Raw genomic sequence first — 22677 nt, forward strand, 5'->3', positions numbered from 1 at the left:
TGTTTCGTTACCTATTTGTGCCATATATATGTGGCCATGAAGGGATGCACATGGTCAGCAACAATACTCAAATAGGCTATGGCATTCAAGCGACGATTGATTGGTATTAACGGGCCCAAAGTGTGCCAAGAAAACATTCCCCACACCATTACACCACCTGAGAAGGTGTACAGGTGTTCCTAATAAAGTGTTCGCTGAGTGTCTATCTATCTATCTATCTATCTATCTATCAATCAAATATTTTAAAGAGATTACAGAGATTTTAAACTAATCAGGACAAAGATAACGGGGACCTTTAACTAAGAATCCCGACGTCATTTGAGAGCGACACATCTTTGTCAGTGAACAAAATGGCGTCTTACTGTTTGACTGTCACTCGGCTACGGGTAAGAAAGCGTTATTTTGTATTATTAATGATTTACAACTCCATAAATACAGAGTTCAGATGTTCATATAGAAAGGTATTGTGGTATGTTTCTGTCCCCAACCTTAACGATGCATTTATTGTGAATAAATGTTCAAAACCATCCATCCCGCGGATGCAGTGACAGGTCACCGTGTCCCCGTTGGAATTGTTGCTAGCAACGTCTAGTAACGGTTTCAAGTTGGTCAAGACAGTTCACACTGTGAACCAACCAATAATAATGTTGATTACAATATAGTGAGCTGTCGAAATACACTAAGTTGGTCGCGTCAAGTGATCGCGAGTGTACAGCTGTTTGCAAGGTGATGGCAAGGTTACTGAATTTCTAAGTGCGCACTTGTCTGATTCCCACGGCTCCTTCGCTGAAATGATGTAAATCGGTTGACAACTGTGTATTATTGAAGTCTGGCTGTTTACGGCAGTTTAACTTAGTTGCTATAGCCGCTACCTAAATTATTAGGTAGCCTAATTAGTAATATTTTAACCAGGAATAAACATGAAATATCTTACTTTAAAAAAAAAATATATATATATGTTTTACCTGATTTTCAAAAGAATAGGTTGCATATCCACGTGTCAAGGCTGTCTGATATCATGATGCCATTTCATCTAATTTATAACGATTGTGGTGATTACACATACCGAAAATCGTATCGAGTACTTTGAGCCGAGGACCGAGGTGTCACATTTTCTTCATGTCATTGCCTTGTGTGTGTTGTTGTCTTAGTGTAGCTCATGCAAACAAACAGTTGTAAATAAAGACCCTCAGAATCCCATTCCAATACAGTTAGTTTTTACTCATATGGTCTTGCTGACAGATTATTCTAATTTAATTAGTGTAATGCAATGTTCTGTTTACTTTGAAAATCTTGCTGTAAATTTCAGTGAATTCCATTGTGTTTGAGTCGACAGATATCTCCCTATCTTTTTTAAGTTATTTGTTTTGAGTGGGGCAGTCCCACTCTTATATTTAAGTAATGTCAGCAGGGCATGGGCCGGATTCAAATCCATGCCGACATGGGCATATGTGTGCACTGTAGGCCATGGTGCTAGACCACTGGACCACCGCAGGCCACAGCACTATCCTATCAGTTGATAAGTCACATGGAGAGATCCTCACTCCCATAGTAAATGAGTCATTTTACCATTGCCCTTGATGTTTTTACTGTCACATGGGATTGTCTAACCATACTCCAGAGTATATGATTCCAGGATATTAAATGAACTTCAGAATGTCTCTCCGATAGTAAGGTTATGATGTAGGCTAGCTATGTGTACTACTCAAATGAACTAACTGTATAGTGTACATGACCTGAATTGACCCCTAGTGGTGATTCAAGGATAACCCTTGAAACATGAGTCAAGTGAACTTCTACCTCATTCTTTGAGAATGTGGAATTGCGTTGGTTTAAAGTCTATAGTCTAGATTGTAGGGATGGACTGATCTGTTTGTTGGGTGGCGATACTGATGTCTGTTGGTTGGGGGTTTGTTTCATTGCAGTGGAAAGACTTGTGATGACTGTTTTAACTATCTGGGGGGGCAGCATTGGACAGCTTGGAACACAAGCAGGAAGGCTTAGCCAATAAGTTTCCCTGGAGAAAACAATTGCCCCTGTTTGCTAGCAATGGGGCATTAGCTGGAAACCGTGACTGGTGTTTTCTTGGCCAAAAAAGGCTTTTTCCGTCACTTTACCAAATGTTTGAGACAACTCCTCAGAATATGACTCCATTATCCAAGCGCCAGTGTTGACATTTTGTTTACATGCGCCTATCTCCTTCCATAGCTTGTCCTTGGAGTTGGGGCAAGGCGTCTCCATGTCTCTGCAGCCTTCAGTGCCAAGGCTAAGGTGGCCATGAGCCGCTTTGAGCCTGGCTCCAGCGTCGACTATGGGAAGATGCACAAGAACATCAAAATTGTGCGCAAGAGGTCAGCAGCTGCCTTTGGCTCCACACATACAAGCCACACACAAACCCAGGCTGCGGTTCCCTTACTGTCCCTCAGTTTAAATAGGCCTGCTACTGTGACAGTGTTGACTTCTCATGGTCAGCAGTTCTCCCCCCTCTGGGCTAACTTTAGACAAGAAAACATTCCTCTCACTGATTTAACCTTTCACTGTATTTCAGGAATAGCATTTTGTGTGACTGTTGGCTATATTATTGACTTGTTGTTTACAAATAACAGTCAACAATTATTGGTGTTGGAAGTAAACCACCCATCATTTGTGGACTTTTCATTCAAGACAGTGTAGCTTACAATACCATCTTTGCAATTGCCAAAACATCAGTTTGTGAGAGGATCCAACAAACCCTGAGAAATAATCTAAAACTCACTCCTCTTAACCCTAACCCTAACCCCCCCCCCCACACACACACACTCACACACACACACTCTCTCATCCTCCCCCCTCCTACTGTACCTCAGGCTCGATCGTCCTCTCACCCTGTCGGAGAAGATCGTATACGGTCACCTGGATGACCCGGTGGGTCAGGACATCGCCAGGGGCCGCACCTACCTGCGTCTGCGCCCGGACCGCGTGGCCATGCAGGATGCCACTGCTCAGATGGCCATGCTGCAATTCATCAGCAGTGGCCTACCTACGGTGGCGGTGCCCACCACCATCCACTGTGACCACCTGATCGAGGCCCAGATCGGTGGGGTAGAGGACCTGCAGAAAGCTAAGGTGGGGGCGGGGGGGGGGAGAGAGGCATGGTGGGTGGGTGGGAGGGAGGAAGGGAGGGAAAGAAAGAAAGAAAGGAGGTATGGGGAGGAGGAAAGGGAGAGAGGGAGGAAGAGAGTGAGGAGTGTAGAGCAGGGGCAGCTGAATGGGCTTGAGTTTGGCAAGATATGGGTGTAAATAAGGCATTTGAGTTGCTGCTCAGGTTTAGATATGGTTCTGTTTGGCTGGGGACTTAGATTATTATCAGGAGTTATCAGGAGTTCTAGGGGTTTAGGCTAGGTGCAGATGTTACAATGTTGAATAAAGGTTTAACTGCTCCTAACACACCAACATGTGAGGGTCAATTACTAACCAAACCCCCCGTCCCTCTGACCTTTTAACCCAGGAAGTGAACCACGAAGTGTACAACTTCCTGGCGACCGCTGGAGCAAAGTATGGAGTTGGCTTCTGGAAACCAGGCTCTGGGATCATCCATCAGGTACAGTGCTGGGATCAGCTGTTATACGCTGGGCAGATAGGGCTGGGCTGGAATGAGACTACCAAATTGATTCGAGCTCAGATACACTGACACTGTCTATTACTTAATAGATTAGATTAGATTAGATTAGATATGTACTTTATTGATCCCCGAGAGGAAATTAAGGCGTTACAGCAGCTCACATCACAAACAACAACAACAACAAAATAAAGTGACAATAGCATAATAGAATAAAAATAAAATAGACATCTGAAACATTACGTATGATTTAACATCCCCCCAGCCTGACTCTGATCACTTCGATCGAGCCAGCCGGAGGATCTCCTATAGCGCTCCTTAGTGCAACGTGGTTGTAGTAGTCTGTTGCTGAAGGAGCTTCTCTGCTTTGCCAGTGTCATGTAGGGGATGGGAGGGATTGTCCATGACGGCCAGGAGTTTGGTCCTCATCCTCCTATTGGCCACCTCCTCCACAGTGTCCAGGTTGACACCGAGGACAGAACCAGCTTTCCTAATAAGCTTGTTCAGCCTCTTGGTGTCACCTTCCTTGATGCTGCCCCCCCAGCATACCACCCCGTACAGCACTGCGCTGGCCACCACTGACTGGTAGAACATGTTCAGCAGAGTCCTGCACATGCCGGATAGAATTTCACAGAATATGCATAGTTTGCCTAATAACTGAGGTGAATGATTTGGACTCCATCCATCTCTGGAATGAGAATACAAAATAGATCAGAGCTCAGTTATACTGCCACTGTGTACTATTAAAGGATAAAGTAACAGTTTGCGAAGTATACATTCTGCTGCTATACATTCTGCTCTTGGCCTTATTGACACCAATACATCTAAAGACTAAATGTCCTGCATCGGCTGACAGATCATCCTGGAGAACTATGCCTACCCAGGAGTGATGCTGATTGGCACAGACTCCCACACGCCCAATGGGGGCGGCCTGGGGTCCATCTGCATCGGAGTGGGCGGAGCCGATGCCGTGGACGTCATGGCTGGGATCCCCTGGGAGCTCAAGTGTCCCAATGTGAGTTACTGAGTTAGTGAACACCTCTTTCACTCCACCTAGTCACACAGTATCGCTCTCCGGCTCTCTGTTTTTTCTCTATCTATCTATCTCTAATAGTGTGAAAGCTCTCTCTCTCTCTCTCTCTCTCTCTCTCACATATAAATAGATGAAAAACATCGACCTCTCCCAAATGAATCACTAACATGCCCCTACCACCCTGTCAGGTGATTGGTGTGAAGCTGACAGGCAGCCTATCAGGCTGGACCTCTCCCAAGGACGTGATCCTGAAGGTGGCTGGGATCCTGACGGTGAAGGGAGGCACGGGAGCCATCGTGGAGTACCACGGCCCTGGAGTCGACTCCATCTCCTGCACCGGTGAGGCTGAGAGATAATAAGGATTGAAGTGGTGATGCGTTGGATTGTTTACCAGTCTGCCAGAGCTTGCAACACCAGCTTCCCTTGAGTGGGAAATATTGTGAAAGCTATTCAGTAATTGAATCACTTTGTGTTATTGAAGTTTAGACACAGGGTTCAATGTTCCTGATTCAGTTCAGTTTGTCTAACGGTCCAGTCCTGAGATGGTGCTAGTTTGCTTCGAAACTTGATATGATTTCTTACATCTGCTGCTGCTCACAGGCATGGCCACTATCTGCAACATGGGAGCTGAAATTGGAGCCACCACCTCTGTATTCCCTTACAACCACCGCATGAAGACCTACCTGGAGAAGACTGGCCGCGGAGGTCAGTACTGACAAACCAGAGGTTCTGGTTAATCTCTGGTATAAAATCCAGATCATGGAATATTCTTCAGTTCCCTACTCTCACATCCACTCTCTCTATGATGGCGACTCTGTCATTAGCACAACCTAGTCACTAATTCTACAACTTTTTTTCTGTCTCTCAGAAATCGCTACTCTGTCTGATGAGTACAAGGAGGACCTGGTCCCTGACGAGAACTGCGAGTACGATCAGGTCATTGAGATCAACCTGAGTGAGGTTAGTCAAAAACATCACTTTGTCCACAACCACTGACATTCATGATATATCCATGTAGTGTCCTGTCTAGGAATGAGACACAATGGCATTTCGAACTGTCTGTCTGTCTTCTGTTCCTGTCAGCTGAAGCCTCACATCAACGGGCCCTTCACCCCTGACCTGTGCCACCCTGTGTCTGAAATCGGGGCGGTGGCTAAGAAGTCTGGCTGGCCCCTGGAGGTCAAAGTGGGTCAGTATGAGAAGCACTGAATCAGTCAAATCTGGATTCACCTGTAATGCACGTATTTAATCAACATTATGTACTTATCAGATATTAAGTATCTGCTTATCTGCTTCTTAAAAATGTTCTTTACAGTTGCGTCCTCCTTACTCTGTTTTGACCCTGTTACCTGATTCCCATTGTCCCCTGTGGTCCCTCTAGGTCTGATTGGCAGCTGCACCAACTCCAGCTATGAGGACATGGGTCGTGCTGCCTCCCTGGCCAAGCAGGCTCTGGACAAAGGCCTGAAGTGCAAGGCCCAGTTCACTGTCACCCCTGGGTCCGAACAGATCCGCGCCACCATCGAGAGGGACGGCTATGTGAGTCCATACCTCCTTGTTGTGGTTCAGTTCATTAAAGCTCTGTGGTAATGGCGCAGAACAACTCATTTCTCTCTGGCACGAATACAGTTGCTTGACTTGTTGCCATATGTCTGTGTATGTCTCTCTGCTAGGCAAAGATCCTGAGTGACGTGGGAGGAGTGGTCCTGGCCAACGCTTGTGGACCCTGCATTGGTCAGTGGGACAGGTAAACCAACTAAAATACTCTCATGTAGACCTATGGGCTTAACTTACTGTACAACTTGAAAACGGACGAATATGAAACCTGTACAGAATAGAGAAAGCCTGTTAGCATGACTCATTTAGATTTGATTAATGTTTTGGGGTTAACATTTTTTACAGGTTAACATAGTAGTACAGAGCCCAAAGGTTAACCCATATTAGAAAGTATTATCCAACCAATTACTTCCAATATGGTGTATACAGTACTAACAGACTGTGAAGGTGAAACCTATGGATGCATCATAGACACCTGACTGATGAGTGGTGTCTCTGTTCCTCTCAGGAAGGATGTGAAGAAGGGGGAGAAGAACACCATCGTCACGTCCTTCAACAGGAACTTCACTGCCAGGAACGATGCCAACCCTGCCACTCACGCTTTCGTCACCTCCCCAGAGGTAACAGTAACCATAACACACACACACACACACACACACATTCATGTACAGAGATGTGTATCTATGTATACATTTTTCTATACTATATAATTTTTTTACACACCCTCACTCCCCTATACAGATCGTCACAGCCATGGCCATCGCTGGGACCCTGAACTTTAACCCCGAGACGGATTACCTGACAGCCGCCAACGGTGAGAAGTTCATGCTGGAGCCCCCCACCGGTGACGAGCTGCCCTCCCGTGACTTTGACCCTGGCCAGGACACCTACCAGCACCCCCCAGCTGAGGGAGGCACCATCAAGGTGGACGTCAACCCCCAGAGCAACCGTCTCCAGCTGCTGGAACCCTTCGACAAGTGGAACGGCAAGGACCTGGAAGACCTGCAAGTGCTCATCAAGGTTTTATATTCCATTTGATTGAGACACTTTATCATGAGCTTATGACCATAACAATGGACACGTCATTATCCCCATACAAGGCAGAGCTATAGATGAATTCAAGGGTTGGTCAGCTGCCACCCATCACCTCCTCATCATGTTCCGTCCTCCTCTTCCTCAGGTGAAGGGCAAGTGCACCACGGACCACATCAGCGCCGCCGGCCCCTGGCTGAAGTTCCGTGGCCACCTGGACAACATCTCCAACAACATGCTGATCGGGGCGGTCAACATTGAGAATGATGCCGTCAACAAGATCAAGAACCAGCTGACGGGAGAATACGGAGGTGTGCCAGACGTGGCCCGCCACTACAAGGTGAAGCACAGTGACAGGAGGACAGAGGCCTGTCTGTTCCTGTAGTCACACTAGTTATGCCATCTAGAGTGCATAGACAATATGTTGATTCATAATACGTGGTTTGCTATAGTGGCTATTGGACCAGAACCATAGCCTATCCCTAGGCCTAGTGAGACTGGGTTATCAACTGCATTCATTAGACAACACTTATTCACCCATGTCCAAGTTTATCGGTTAACCATAGGGTTGCTGCACCTTTTGATGGACCAAATGCGTCCCTTATATGTTCTAGGACTAATCACGCTGGTCATATAAAATCAGGTATTAATGATTAACAGGCTTCACCTGTCAAATTTAAAGTATTGCATAACCCCCCTTCTTTCGCCAAAATATAGTCAAGCCATTTCATGTTTTAATTGAGTTAACCTATGACTCACGTCAGTGTTTGACAGCAACTGAAATCCTTTGATCGTTTCGTTAGCGAAACCCTGTAAGGTATATGTGATGTTATCTGTGTGATCGGCTAAAAATATCACTCCGTACCACGGGAATAAACCAAGGCCCCATTTTTCCCCCCCCCGAGGGATATCCTCCAATGGTACGATTCAATTGTAGTAAATTCGGCCATTGCTCTCTTCCTTCGACCTCCATGAGTGTGACTAGGTTCTAATCCTTGTTGTGCTGTCACAAAATCATAGGGAAGTCTCAATATTGCCATATAGCAACACCCAGTCCATCCCTGAGGTAAATATAAGTATGTTATCCCTGCAAACCCACCAATTATCTTTAAAATTACCCAATGACACATTTGCGGGTAGTGTGGTGTTTGTTACCCTTAGGCTTACAATATGATTCTCTGGGGTTTTAAACCTTACATTATATATATTATTTATCACACCGCTATGGGTTATGTCATGTGCTTGCAATCAGATATCCCTAAAAACTTCTCACCTGCGTTATCTTTGCCTGTTCCCTTGAAACAATAATAATCTGGCACTTTTATTGATTTTACCATAATTGCATCAGGTGTCTTGTTTGCCGTAGTAGGTATATCAGATTGGTCTGTGTATGTTAGGTTTCTCAGCCAATCACACTTCCGCGAGGGCCTGAATAAACGTTCTGAACATAACAACGTTATGTTCTTACGTTGGTGATAATATAGCCATGATATTGCGTTGTATTGACATTCAGGGGTCAACGGATCGGGTATGGTTTCTGTTATTGCAGGCCATGAACTGGGGAACGGAACTCTCACTATGCATGGACAACCATTATTACTTGTTGTTAACTGTTGATACTGTGGAGGAAAAACCCTGCAAACTTGAGCTCTTCTTGGTTAGTCACAATCTAGCATACTACATATTCCGTAATCAAGAAATCAAAGTTCATTTTGAGCTCATTTATTATGCCAAGTTGACGGGAACTTTTCAATACACTGAAATCAATGCACAGAGAGAGAGATTCTCTACACACGACACAGGGCAGAAAAAACATTCAGTAGGCATCCTTTTTATATCCAAATCATCTCTTTGTTTCCACTTTTGCCTCTCAATCTTTAAAGCAGATGTTGCCTTTCACCTCTCTGTATATAAATCAGGTGTCATGTTGTCATCCCTATCATTGTTCCAGCTTTTTACCCCTCTCAAGTAGCCTTTCGCCTCACAATACATTAATCGTAGGTGTCAACTTGTCACCCCTACTTATGCTCAGGACTGTGTTATTGCAACAGTAAGTCACACAGCAGCCAGGAAAAGTTCAACATGAGTCTCAAATCAGAAGTTCACTATACCCCCCCCCCCCCTTTTCCCTCCTCCCGACCAGGCTAACGGTCTGCCCTGGGTGGTGGTGGGTGATGATAACTACGGAGAGGGATCCAGCAGAGAGCATGCTGCCCTGGAGCCCAGACACCTTGGAGGCAGGGTCATCCTTGTCAAGAGCTTCGCCAGAATCCACGGTATGTTTCAGATGTAGGGGGGGCATTGAAATGGGCAGACGGAGGTGGTATGAAGATCCTGATCTGCTTGGTGCCCCACCTGGCAATAATTGAGGAGATATTGGTTTGCATTTCCAATTATAGTTTGGGTATCACTTAGACCAAGGGGAAGGGCTTGATAGAGGCATGTATGAGAGTATCTGTTGTGATAGTGGATCAGGATTCCTACCATGCCCCAGGAACATTGGGCTTGCGTGAGAGGAAAGGCTTATGGAGGCAATCTGCTCAAGTCTGAGAATATTTTGTGGACAGTGAGCTCATATAGCCATCATCATGGGACCCATTGCACAAGATGGGAAAACAAAACATGGACAGAAACAAGAACACACACACACACACACACACACACACACTCTTACACTGAATGTGTGCATTGTTCTCCACGACCTTGAGTTCCCATGTAATAGATCTGCCCCACTGAGGCATGGAGCCTCTCTGTTTACACTACGGCAGCTCAATATGAGCCAATTCCCCTCGCTCCTTCTTTTGTTTCTTTCTTTTCCGTCTTGTTTTCTTGTTTTCTTTCTTTCTTTCTTTCTTTCCTCTGTCTTTTTTCCTCACCCTTCCTTCCTGTCTTCTCAGAGACCAACCTGAAGAAGCAGGGTATGCTGCCCTTGACATTCAACGACCCCCACGACTACGACAAGATCCGCCCTGACGACAAGATGTCCATCACAGGCCTCGATTCCTTCGGCCCCGGCAAGGTAAGCAGGGTTGACACCATTCACCTCATAAAATGACTGCTCTTATTATATTCTATTAAATTAAATTATTACTGTCCCATAAGGATGGAACATGGGACATTTTATTGCACATATGCTTTACAAATCAGTTCTATATCCTTCTCTCTCTTCATATCATGTGGATGAGACATGACAGTAAGTTTACATTGCATTTACAAATCACCTCTCTCTCCCCCCCCCCCCCCCCTCCCCCTCTCTCCAGCCTCTGATTGGTGTGGTCAAGCACAGTGACGGTAGCCAGGACAGCATCACTCTGAACCACACCTTCAATGAGACGCAGATCGAGTGGTTCCAGGCGGGCAGCGCCCTCAACAGGATGAAGATGCTGCAGTGAGGGGGGAGAGGGGGGGCCCAGAGGGGCAGAGGAGGGACTCCTGAGGGAGAGGGGCAACACAGAGGGGGAGAAATGGGTGATATGAGTTGCCTCCCTGCCGTACAATATGCATAGGGATTCCCAGAGATGTGGACCACACCAGACTGTCGTGTACTAACGCACAAGAGTTCTGTAAACATCCAAACACATACACATACACATACACACACACACACCTCAACTCGCTGTAAAGATGAAATGCGCACACACATACACAAGACTGCAGTGTATTGACATAACACACTTCAGTTTTATACACACAAACACATTTGCACACACACTCCAGGTCGCTGTATAGATGAAATACGCACACACACCAGACTGACAGGATTACTCTGATGGCACTCCCAACACACACACACACACACACACACACACACACAACCAAGCAAGCAAGCACAGGCATCTTTGTTTAAGCATAGCATTAAGTGTTTCCGTTCTAGGCAGCACTGCTCATGTTGGCAGTATTCCCCCGTTTCTATGGAAATCCCATTTGTCACGCTTCATGCTATTGACTGTAGTGCTGTAGTAATCAAGTCCCTCCTACCTCAGCCACACTCTCTCACAGACACAGCTAGCTGGTCATATCAGGTCTGTAGCACACACTCCCTCCTTTTTCATAGTTGTGTGTGTTAAGCTCTGTAACGCCACGTGTTCCCTCCAACACAGACATAAGCTGGTTAGCTGAGTTGAACAGTCTCACTGAAAACTCACTGAATGTGTCCCTCCAATGTAACGTGTCAGCTTTCTATTTATTGCCCCAGTGAAGATGAAAGTTGATATTTATTTAGTTTAGTCCATCATTGTCCACCGTGGTCATAGTGGCCCCTCGGGATCTGCTGCTCTCTACTTTGACTCTGGTTTTTACTCTGATACATCATTGATTCTTTGAGTCATTGATTAAAAAGTGAGTCACCTTACTGTACCTGAATCTCCAGGCCTGATTACTGTAAAGTATCTGTAGGTAGAATGAAAGTAGTAGATTCTCTGGCCCCTAAGACTAGGTTTTGGTTTGTTGTCGAACCCTCCAGTGAGTGGATCTTTCTTTTCCAAGGGTTTTTGCATTTTGTTTTGTGGTGTTTATCTTGACCTGAAGTTGTCCCCATGTCACTCCTGTGTGCCCCCACCCACAATCCAAATAGTTAACTCTGCCCTTCCGGCTTCTTCCTCCCTGTGTCTTTACGTGGGCTGTTATATGAACTACATCTGTGTCTTTACGTGGGCTGTTATATGAACTACATCTGTGTCCGGCCCCCTTCTGTGTGTCTGTAGGTAGGAGTAAGATGCTTCAGCATAGAAAAACTTGTATTCTACGTACTGCTGTTGTGCTAGTCTTGCCATCCTTGTCCACGTGTGTTTGTCCATGTGTGTGCTGGTATGCGTTGTGCATGCTTATCTAATCAGAGCGTTGCCTGTCTGTATCCCTGTCCACCTGTCTCGCTGTCTCTTTGTGCAGCCTCTCTGTGCTGATAGCAGAGCCCCAAGGCTCACTTTGGACCACTCACTCTGGTCCAAATCATGACTTGAGATACACACGTAAAGCTCAAACTTCCTCATTAACCTTACATTGACGTCAATGGGAGATTTGAGCGGAAGCTGGAGTTGCGACAGCATCTCAACTCAAGTCAGGATTCGGCCCTCACAGCCTGAGGGGACCACCTGTCTGTCTTCTTCTAAAACAAACGCACAATCTAGTGTTCAGACGCCTGGGCACTAGCGCTACGTAGTGTTAGCGGCGCTTCGCCATTCTTTCTCTCTTTTATGCAGCGCCAACGCTGTACTCCTTAGCATCCAAAACTAGCGTGTGTGATTTCAGAATGCAAAGAGACATTCGATTTCCAAGACATAATCAATTAAATACAATGATAATTGTGATTTTAAGAAAATATCGACTATTGTGTTGATTCAGGTTTAGACAATTGAGCCTAAAATGTAGCCATGTTGTATCTACAGTGGTGAGCCGGCTTGAGAATGCAGCAGCTAACGTGTTAAAGCGTGAATAGAATTTTTTGTTGGGTTGGGAGCCATCCCATATTTCTCTTTGCATCAATGAAAGATATTTTACTCTAATCTAAGATTTCAGTACACATCTACATACTACGTCTCAGAGGACACATTATCTCTACCCCTTTTCTTCATTAAATAAGATCCACATAGAGAAAGTATCTGCAGATGAATGGCCATCGCTCCCAAGGCCAACCCACAAGTATTTAAAGGCACCCAGTTTGGGCCTGTGTGTAAATGATGTGATATAGCGGCACATTGTATAGTGGTGTGTACATGTATATACAGTATATATACCTAGAGAGAGGGTGCTGGGAATCTGCCGGGTCGAATGCAGAGCTGTTGCTTCTGTCTGTGTGACCCACTGTAACTAAATCTAATTATCTAGCCTCCCACCTGTTCTCTTTTTTTAAACTGGTGTTAAAAAAGCAGTCTTTGTGTCCACCCCCCTTCCCTCCCCAATCTAATGGTTTCATGGCTAGATGAACTACTTACGAAAAAGATTGAGGGTTTTGATGAAATGTTATTGAAGCAAAGGATTGTACAGTAGATGTTTTGGAGCTCTTGGACTTGTGCAGAAGTACAGAGTTTGTTTGTACTGTGCAGGGTGTGTGTGAACCCTGGGTTAATGTCTGGCTGATGACAATGAAAAGGGAGAGTGACTAGTCAAGTGAGATATGGCTAGGTGTTGTTAATTTTTGTTTTGTTGTTTTAAATGATCTCAGAGATGGAGATGAAAGATACCCTGACTTGAAACAGATGTGGCTCCATGTTGGTAAAAGGTTTTCAGTTGGTCACAGAATACTAATTGGGACAACTGCACATGATGTATGCGGTTCAGAGCACATTAACCGACTACTTAACACTGTCATAATCATCAATACTGTTTCGTCATTCTCCTTAACCTCAGCAAAATTAACATGTTGCTGGCTGGTAAATTGCTTATCTCTGATCTGTCTTGCAGTAATTGCCAAAGATGCCTCATGAAAAGACTCCATTCAATATATAAAAGTAAAATATATATATATATATATAAAATGTGTGTGTACAAACACCTGTGATGTTACAAAAGAATATTTTTTTTTAAGAATGTTTGCTTCAATGAACACCATATTGTTTGATTGTTAAGCTCTGTATAAATTACTGTACACACTGGTTGATGGACTGGGTTAAGGCAAAAGAGATTACCTATGTTATCTTGTGACAATAGTGAAGTATTTACTAATGTAATTTATACAGTACAGCTCAGCAGATTGACCTTCAAGCATTGGCTAACTTTTAATGCGTTCTCTAAACGGCACCTGTCCATGTACCTTGTCATTCATAACTAAAGCAGTTTGCTTATACTGTGATGTAATATATAACACAATAATATAACATTGTTTATTGGTTCAAATATGTGTGTTTCTGAAACGCTACTGTAACGTGAAAAGGCTAATGTTTTTTTTCTTCCAGTACTCATTTCTGATAATTCACTGCAAATCCAACATCTGATTTTGTATACGGGTGTGTGTGTTCCTGTACTGGTTATCTGTGCTCTGAACTACTCTCAATGATTGACTTTTACAAGCAGACTGATGTGCAGATCTAGCAAACAATGAAATGTAATGGTACAAGCTGAATGGGTATTGTCAGTGTCATGTAATCTCAAAGTGATAAATTTCCCTTCACTGATTCAGTCTTTTGTTTTGATTTGAAAGTTGATTCTGTAAAAGTAGGTGATTTGAATGCTTGCAGTTCTACAGCTTGCAAGATAAAAAAAGAGAGATCGTTAGGATTATGATATTTCTTATATCAATGGTTAATAAAGATATATAAAATGTCTTGGCTGGTGTGTCTTTTAAAAAAAAAAAAAAAAAAAAAAAAGGCCAGGACAGGAAGGATGAGTGTGAGAGAGATGGGATGACATGCAAGATATGCCGAGGGTCGGAATCGAACCAGGAACCTTGCGATTATGTGGCATGCGCATTAGTGTGCTACGCCACTAAGCGCCCTTTTTTGAAGTGTTTTATCATTAGGTCAAAACGGAAGCTTATATTTATTATATGCCTGCACTGATTTACAAACTGGAACGTGATGGATGTTAAAATATTGCGTTGTGTGGCAGCTAATACCTATGAAAATATCCTGAAATTATGTATTTGTATCAAATGTGTGTCATTACTATTTAGTCATTTGTGGAGGCCCATAGAACATGACATCATAGAAATTAATCTAAGAGAAAACAAACATTCCCAAAGAAAACGCACGAGAGAAAAGAACAAAAACGTTTGAGAAAAGAGTGTGACGTGAAAAAAAGTCGTCATGCACCTTTAACATTGCGACGTGCCGTAAATGACGTGCCATTCTCGGAAGCATTTACACGTGTGGAATTTGTTGATCTGTGACATGCTGGGAGTGATAGCTACTAAAATGTATATGTTGGTGTCAGTTTAACCATGAGACCGGTATCAAATGAGATGTTTTCACTTATAGTTGTTGGGAAAATGCTCTGACTGACGTCAAATAATTCGCAATTGGATGTAGCCAGCTAGAGCTTTGGAGTAAGGTAGGTCGGATTGACAGGTTACCTTGCAACTGTTTCCTGTAATGTTTTGTATCGAAGATGAATAAAATATGTTACACTGCTACTCATCAGTAGGACGGATAGACAAATTCAGCATGCCACGACTCATACATCTGGATTGATTAGCTAGCAAGTTTAGCTACAGTAAGCTAATGTTGTTGTAAGCAGTCAGCAATCTGGTCCCTCTTTAGGCCAGTATCAATCATGTTCGTGGTGGTGGAGATGGTTGACACTGTCAGAATCCCTCCATGGAATTTCCAGCGACAGCTCAACGAGGCTATAGCTGAGGAACTCAACAAGAAACTAGCCAATAAGGTAAAAAGAGGGGTGTCACGGTTGTTTGCTGAATGATAATTAGAATTGTGGCATGTTTACTTTGTTGCCTGTGCTTCGTTTACAGTATGTCTGGCTCATAATGATCCTTACTTGTCTCCACAGGTAGTGTACAATGTTGGCCTCTGCATCTGTTTGTATGACATCACTAAACTGGACGATTCCTACATATTCCCTGGCGATGGAGCGTCACACACCATAGGTATGGAACTGACAGAAGATTTCATTAGACCTTCCATTAACTTTATAGTGTCACTGTATCCATCCATAACATAAGCGATTATGAATTCTGTATTGTTAATACACTTATAGGTAGCTCTAAACTGACACTTCATTTTCAGGGGCTGAAAACACATTTTGACACAAATATATTTTCCCCAACTCTGCCAGTGCACTTCAGATATGTGGTCTTCCACCCGTTCCTGGACGAGATCCTGGTTGGGAAGATCAAGTATTGCAGTCAGGAGGGAGTACATGGTGAGAGAGAGAGAGAGAGAAAAGGTTGACAGTTATCCTTAACCTTATTTGTTTGCTTAACTATAGGTACATGACTTTTCCCACTCTCCTTCTGAATGTCAAGTCTGTCCTTGCGCCCTACATATGAGTTGGTGCAACAGTATTAAACCTGTAAATCAGCTGTCTTTTCTGGACTAGTAGGCCTCATAACATAAAAAAGGATTACTAGAACATGCTGTGATCTGCTGATACACTCATTTGGGTCAGATGCTTTTTATACTGCTGCTACCACAGCCCCTGAGGATCTTTTGCACACTGCAGAACATAAATGTACTTTACCAAGCCTGCCTCTCCCAATAGAAAGTGGATCAAAAAGAACAGTCTCTTAGTATGCAGTGTGACATTGATGTGTCAGTCTGTCTGTTCAGATTTGTTCACACTGATATGCTTTGTCCCGCAGTCAGCCTAGGATTCTTTGATGACATCGTCATTCCCCCGGAGTCTCTACAGCAGCCTGCTAAATTGTATCCTACACATACAATGTATGATTTCTTACCAATGGGACACCAATTATATTTTTCTTGGTAATAATTGTTTTTTCCAGCTCCATTTCTTTTCAAGCAAAGTTTCAGTGGCTTTATCAGGTGTACAGTCTAATTGTCACAAAGATTTGGTCTTAAGAGAAATTAATATTATCTCAGGGTGCAGTTACACATTAATAGGACAGATTTAATTCAGCTCTTAAACGTCACTTGTGGTACAGCCACCTAGCATTCCTTCCTTTACTGCTGCCCCAGTGATGAAACTGAGCAGGTGTGGGTATGGGAGTACGAGACGGACGAAGGGGCCCATGACCTCTACATGGACCAAGGTGAGGAGATCCGCTTCCGGGTCACAGATGAACTGTTTCTGGACACTTCGCCAACAGGCCCGGTTGCCGCGGCCACCGACACCCCTGCAGTCCCAGGAGCAGAGGACACTGGGCAGAAGAAAGAGGCCCCATACACACTTGTAGTAAGGAAACATACAGTACATTCTCGGTTTGTTCTACTTTGAAGCTTTTCACACTGGTAAAATATTGTAGTTCTATACTGGTTTCAGTTAAAAATGCTGGTACTGTGACAACACTAAAGCTTGTTTCACTTTAAATGTTTCGCATGTTTTACTTTACTCTTTCCCCCCTGCCTCTCTTGTGTTCCAGGGCACCATCAGTGAACCAGGGTTGGGCCTCCTGTCCTGGTGGAACAGCTAACGAAGGGAGAGACCATTACAGTAGTGAAAATGGGGGGAGTCAGCTGTTAAGAATGAATCCTAGCTGATGGCCTCCATTTTATTGGCCTCTTTTCAGTCACCCCTCTTTGACTCAATGAACTGCCCCAGAGGCTTATAAACACAGCACTGTGGGATCCAGGGATGGAGCCAAGATGTGCATCACCGAAACTGCCCTATCTGGCTTCAATATGGCCAACACAAGGGACCTGTCTAGAAACATACCCTAGCTCCTACTACCTTGGCACTTAGAGTAAATCTGAAAGGATTGTCAATTGGATGTATGGAAATTCCACCTAGCCTACCATAGAGCAAGGTGGAGCAACTTCCAAATGTGCTCTACAGTACCTATCAAATCCTTATTCAGATCTACACAAGAGTAGGGACTAAGGGTTGTTTCTTGACACGGCCAAGGACATGGAACCAGCAACAAGGATCTCCAATAGAGCAAGGCCATTACATGTCAAGAGTGGTTGCATGGCAACCAAACACACACTGTCGAAGCTTTGACTTTGTTGGATAGAACTCACAAGAAGAGACACAGCCCTCTTATTGGGCATTCAGTTCCTCTTGTAAAGGTGTACTGTAGACATACTTACCTGTGTGTTATGTAAATACTACCACCATGACTGTTGACCTACCAGCATTTGTACTCAGTGGCATGAAACACTACATTTAGGGGAACTGTTAAGTATTGGGCCTGTATTGGTCATGGATCAGTTTCCCGAAAGCGTCATAGCTTAATGTACTTAATTTTTTCCCAACAACCCAGTCGCATAGCCGCTGGAGAGTAACAATTGTAAAATCAATGTTTGCGGGTCAATCTTCTGTCTGTGAAAGCAAAACATTTTTTTAAATGAAGAGAGAGGGCCTGGATTAAAAAAATAAATAACAAAAAGATTAAACACTGCTTTAGCTTCGAAGCTTTCTGGAAACTAACCCCTCTTTAGTTTCGTCCTGGTAGTCTGAGACTGAGTGAGTGAGTGTGGCTAAATGTACAACTGTGTGTTGTTGTCTCTTTGACCAGGGACCTGTTTCAGAACGCAGGATCACTATATTAGCCAGAATAACTTAATGCTAACTTGAAAAAGTGTTCCGATATACTTCTTATATTTTCTGGTTTATGAATATAATTCAACTTGAATATGGGTTGTTGGCCATGTCTAGCAGTCAGTTTTCTTTATGAACACAAAATCATGAGAATATTAAGGATTTAGCTGGCTTGCTTACTTCCTGGAACAGCCTCCTATATGTCATTAGAGTGTTTTTTGTTTTGTTTGTGTGATTTTGAGTTGAGCTATTTGTGAATATAGTTGTATCACAAAAAAAGAGAATTAAAAGCTGGATAAAATCCTTCTGATAAAATCCTTCTGTTATGAACCCTCGGGCACGATGCCTCATAGTTGGATTTAAAACAGCTGCATGTGATACAGTATCTAGGCCTATACAGTGATGCTTATTGTCCTCAGAGAGTAAGATGAACACATTATCTACAGTGTTTTTACCAGGAATATGTTAGGTGAGGCACAAAAACCTCAAGAGGCTGTTGACATCTGAATTTTCTATTGAAACCAATTATTTCAGGCAGTGGGCAAACAAGCTGGGTTTTCCACCTGTGTATGCTTAGTCTAGTGAGAGGAAAGAAGCAGTACAATGCTAAGATATTTTCCTTAACTTCGATTGTTATTTTCCATTGTCTGGGATAGAGACTAACCATAAGACTTCTTATCCCACTATATGACGGTGAAGCCACATTGACTTGATGGTTGACATTATGGATCTCACTATGTTTTATGTAATAACTCCGTTGACGCATTGAGCGATGTGTGCCTTTTTGTTTTGCATGGCGAGCCGTGACAGTTGATAACGGTCTTCTTGTTATATCAACAAAGCTGTCATCTGGGATGAGCACTTGGGTGCCGCGACACAGTCACACACACGCACACACGGAGAGAGAAAGAGATTCTCGTAAACGGACACGCCCATTCTGACTCCATCGTGGAGTCTCCGCCAGCTGCGCAGCTTCACCACCCCGCAGATCAGGGTATTCCGCGGGTCTACGCGGATTTACTGGAGTTATTTATTTAATTGATGTTATATAATAGTAGCTGACAATACACACACTTCCGTCCTTAACCAACACACGGACTCATTGCAGTGAGTATTGATCTTCATTTCTGATACCCAGACCTTATTGTTTGAATCTCATGCCTATTGTTTGGATTATGCTAATTAACCGATCTATGTCGTGACAATTTTGATTTTGGAAGTATAGCATACTGAAGATGGATAGATGACTCCAACTGATAGTCTCATTACTGAACTGTTCTTGTGACAACCGCGCATCGCGATCCTAGTGTATTGTCTCGGTTGGCGCGCCGCCTTTCGAATTTTCATTTTGCGAATGTTCTGGAAATCAGGAGAGGATGTGTTTTGTTTTTTTTGTTATCAAAAATATTCATGGCGGAATTTGTCAATTTTCATGCATTCGGCTTTGGCTGACACTTGCTGTTTACTCTCCATAATAGCTCATAATATGCTGAGATGCATGCCTCCGCAACGTGATGACTCACGATAATAGAATGTTATGAACTTGTAGTCAGTAACAGCAATTAGGCTAAATGTGATTTTTCTCAGGATAACATGTTACGCTCTAAAACTGTTATTGGCTATCCATATTTTAATACATGGTAGCTCTGCGCACTGACACCACCGTGCAGTTATTTTGCCCTAATCAAGATTCCTCCCATTACTATCCATTCCCATATCGTTTATTATTACTGTTTTTGACACAAATTAGTGTTTTGGACGCAAAATGCCGACTCCTCTCCCTCCTTACAGTTGTCAGCTTGCGCCGGAGTAAACTGATATTAGAATCATAATTGAAAGATTTTTTTGTGTTACAATGTTTTGATCCACCGACATCAGTTACCCAATGGCGTTCGGGATCGCAAGGTGACGTCAGAAACACACCACCCGCGTTCTGCCAGCTACTCTGACGTCGGCTGCCTGTAACGTGCGAACGAGCTGTCAGAGCTACGTTATACTGTAACCTTGACGGTGGCGGCAGAGCGTAAGGGATGGGTAGTATACCAGCCATCTTGGCCTAAGGAAAGCCTGATGTGTCCGATCTTATTGTGCGCACATTCCCTCAATATGCAACACCACGTCTTGGCAAGCTGGCTCCTTTTTGTTTTCCAGAAGAAGCCTGCTGTAGGATATTCTTTAGCCTGGGGAAAGAGCTGGTCTTACTGCATGTAAACACATAAGTCATCTCTGAGTCGACCACAAGGGCCTATTGTTAGTGGTCTGACCTGTATTTCAGCCACCTGAGGAGTAATGGGATGTTAGCAATATGTTACAATTTGAAAACTGCAAGGAGCTGAGAGGATGGATGGTGACATTTTTGGGTCAAACCAAATGGTTGTCATTCATACAGTATCTCTTTTGTCAGTGGGTCAGACTAAATGACCCACTTCAGCCATGAAAACTCGTAATCTCTTGCCTCAGGTGCTTGTTTAGAACTAATGGTTTGACTGTTGCTTTGACTTTCAATGTGTTTTTATTCCTTTAGACCCTTTCCAACCAATAATGTAACCGTTGTCTCGCTGTTTCTATCGTCTCTCTGTCTCTCCTCTCCGTCTCTCTCCCCTTCGCAGGACATCTCTGTCAGACCAGCCACTCCTGAACCCTCTGACACTGATTCTGACCTGGATTTTCAGCAGACACAGTGAACAGACAAACAGAGACAGACAGACAGCAGTGTCAGCATCTGACCAGGAGCGTGAAGAGAGAAAGACAAAGAAAGAAAGGAAGGAAGAGAGTGTGAAGAGGAGGACACTGCGCACTGCGCCTCAGACATGGCGGACCCTAGCCTGACGTCACCCTCAGAGACCCCATTGCGCTCCCCCCGTGGTGGCTCCTTCTCACTGTCCTTCCCCTTCCTGAGGGAGGGCAGCCGCGTGTGGGAGGGTGGGGTCCCACCCAAGCCCCGGGACCTGCCCAGCCCACTGCCCACCAAACGCACCCGCACCTACTCAGCGTAAGGACCCAGCTGCTATGCTGCTCACTCTTGTCTGTAAATGTGGTCCTTGTGTATACATGCATTTGTTTTTTTGATGTGTGGGATTATGCAAGTTCAATATGTTGCAGAGGTGCTTCAAGGTGTTTTGGTAGTATGTCTTTGGTAAGAGTAAACAAGGATTCTCTCACTCCTCCTCTCTCTCTCTCTCTCTCTCTCTCTCTTTCTCTCCACTCCCCCCCCCCTCCCTATCTCTCTACAGTACAAAGCGGGCCACCTCAGGGCCAGTCTACAAGGGCGTGTGTAAGAACTTTTCCAGGTCACAGGGTCACGGCTTCATCTGCCCCTCCCAAGGCGGAGACGACATCTTTGTTCACATCTCAGAGTGAGTAGTCTTGAGCCTCACTTAATATGGCATCGATGACCTTACCCACACAGCTGTTAAGCTTGTTTTCAAAGTTAACAAAAATGCTCTGTATTCTCTCCGATCATGTTGTACACTTGTGTATGTCATCAGTTCAGGTTTTTCGATGTTAGACCTAATTTTCCACTTACTTGAAGTGTTGTAGGCTTATCCAGACACTTTATTCAGTGTTTTCCTAAAAACCTGAACTATCCCTTTAACTGTCTACAGAACTGATGACACACACAAATGTACAACATGATCTGAGAGAACACAGAGCATTTGTGTTAACTAAAACAAGCTCTTTGCTCAAGCTGTTTGCCTTTTAATAGATACTAGACAGGATTGCCCTCAATGCATAGAAATGGCATCTATTCACTGACATACATACTCATCCATTTGCTCTATTTCAGTATCGAGGGGGAGTATGTCCCAGTGGAAGGAGATGAGGTCACATACAAAGTGTGCAGGATCCCACCCAAAAACCTCAAGGTCCAGGCAGTGGAGGTGAAGATCATTCATCTGAACCCAGGGACGAAGCATGAAACCTGGTCTGGACAGATAATAAGCTCCTAGGCCTCAGATCAGGCCTGTTGGGGTGGGTGGGATGGGTGGGGGGGGGGGTTGCGGACTGGAGTAAGAGAGGTTTGGTGGCTGTCAGGAAAGTGTTTATGTGGGTGGGTGGGGGGGGGGGGGGGGGGGGTAGGGGTGGCACAGAGTAGCAGATAGATAGGTTCAATAACCTATCTATTTACCCTGTGAGGAGGAAGAAGAGGTAGAGGACATGTTTAATATGGAGGCACTGAAGGTATGGGGAAGAGAGCTGTGAAGAAGGAAATGGAATGAGAAGTCTGAAAGCATTTTGAGTAGAAGGGGGGAGCACTGATAGAGAGAGTGAGATCAGAATGAGGGTGGAATGAGGAGCTGAAGAAGGCAAGTAAGAAGAAGGGAGGGATGGAAGAGGATGGGGATTT

At 44.2% G+C, this 22677-nt stretch overlaps 3 protein-coding genes across 5 annotated transcripts; all 3 read left to right on the forward strand.

The window, feature by feature from the left end:
* Nucleotides 1-329: 329 nt before the first annotated feature.
* Nucleotides 330-14471, forward strand: LOC310809547 (aconitate hydratase, mitochondrial-like). 2 transcript variants are annotated; one of them, XM_083676866.1, is made up of 17 exons: nt 330-386; nt 2209-2351; nt 2847-3105; nt 3488-3580; nt 4455-4613; nt 4820-4970; nt 5232-5336; nt 5500-5591; nt 5715-5820; nt 6013-6170; nt 6305-6378; nt 6697-6808; nt 6930-7208; nt 7369-7560; nt 9364-9496; nt 10118-10239; nt 10481-14471. In XM_083676866.1, exons 1-17 carry the CDS (start codon nt 351-353, stop codon nt 10610-10612), a joined length of 2346 nt encoding a protein of 781 aa, XP_083532992.1. In that variant the 5' UTR covers nt 330-350; the 3' UTR covers nt 10613-14471. The 2 variants fall into 2 exon arrangements, with proteins under 2 accessions (XP_083532992.1, XP_083532991.1); XM_083676865.1 differs by having other exon boundaries at nt 344-386; nt 2209-2340.
* A 539-nt stretch (nt 14472-15010) lies between these two features.
* Nucleotides 15011-18632, forward strand: polr3h (polymerase (RNA) III (DNA directed) polypeptide H). The gene is made up of 7 exons (XM_083676885.1): nt 15011-15203; nt 15413-15536; nt 15660-15756; nt 15945-16031; nt 16471-16534; nt 16808-17024; nt 17212-18632. The coding sequence occupies exons 2-7, from the start codon at nt 15426-15428 to the stop codon at nt 17260-17262; spliced, it is 627 nt and encodes a 208-aa protein (XP_083533011.1). The 5' UTR covers nt 15011-15203; nt 15413-15425; the 3' UTR covers nt 17263-18632.
* A 677-nt stretch (nt 18633-19309) lies between these two features.
* Nucleotides 19310-22287, forward strand: csdc2b (cold shock domain containing C2, RNA binding b). 2 transcript variants are annotated; one of them, XM_083676887.1, is made up of 4 exons: nt 19310-19436; nt 20939-21321; nt 21563-21685; nt 22117-22287. In XM_083676887.1, the coding sequence occupies exons 2-4, from the start codon at nt 21140-21142 to the stop codon at nt 22277-22279; spliced, it is 468 nt and encodes a 155-aa protein (XP_083533013.1). In that variant the 5' UTR covers nt 19310-19436; nt 20939-21139; the 3' UTR covers nt 22280-22287. The 2 variants fall into 2 exon arrangements, with proteins under 2 accessions (XP_083533013.1, XP_083533014.1); XM_083676888.1 differs by lacking the exon at nt 19310-19436 and adding an exon at nt 19753-20789.
* The last annotated feature ends 390 nt before the right edge of the window (nt 22288-22677 follow it).

Source organism: Argentina silus (genome assembly GCF_951799395.1).
Source record: "Argentina silus genome assembly, chromosome: 9".
Lineage (NCBI taxonomy): Eukaryota > Metazoa > Chordata > Actinopteri > Argentiniformes > Argentinidae > Argentina > Argentina silus.

Bases quoted from the DNA above. Each gene is read 5' to 3' on its own strand.
- LOC310809547 (XM_083676866.1), top strand. From the start codon at position 351: ATGGCGTCTTACTGTTTGACTGTCACTCGGCTACGG. The intron at 7,561-9,363 runs GTGAAGCACAGT...CCTCCCGACCAG, and splicing joins ACGTGGCCCGCCACTACAAG to GCTAACGGTCTGCCCTGGGT. The intron at 9,497-10,117 runs GTATGTTTCAGA...CTGTCTTCTCAG, and splicing joins GAGCTTCGCCAGAATCCACG to AGACCAACCTGAAGAAGCAG.
- polr3h (XM_083676885.1), top strand. From the start codon at position 15,426: ATGTTCGTGGTGGTGGAGATGGTTGACACTGTCAGAATCCCTCCATGG. The intron at 15,757-15,944 runs GTATGGAACTGA...CAACTCTGCCAG, and splicing joins TGGAGCGTCACACACCATAG to TGCACTTCAGATATGTGGTC. The intron at 17,025-17,211 runs GTAAGGAAACAT...CTTGTGTTCCAG, and splicing joins AGGCCCCATACACACTTGTA to GGCACCATCAGTGAACCAGG.
- csdc2b (XM_083676887.1), top strand. From the start codon at position 21,140: ATGGCGGACCCTAGCCTGACGTCACCCTCAGAGACCCCATTGCGCTCC. The intron at 21,322-21,562 runs GTAAGGACCCAG...ATCTCTCTACAG, and splicing joins CGCACCCGCACCTACTCAGC to TACAAAGCGGGCCACCTCAG. The intron at 21,686-22,116 runs GTGAGTAGTCTT...GCTCTATTTCAG, and splicing joins ATCTTTGTTCACATCTCAGA to TATCGAGGGGGAGTATGTCC.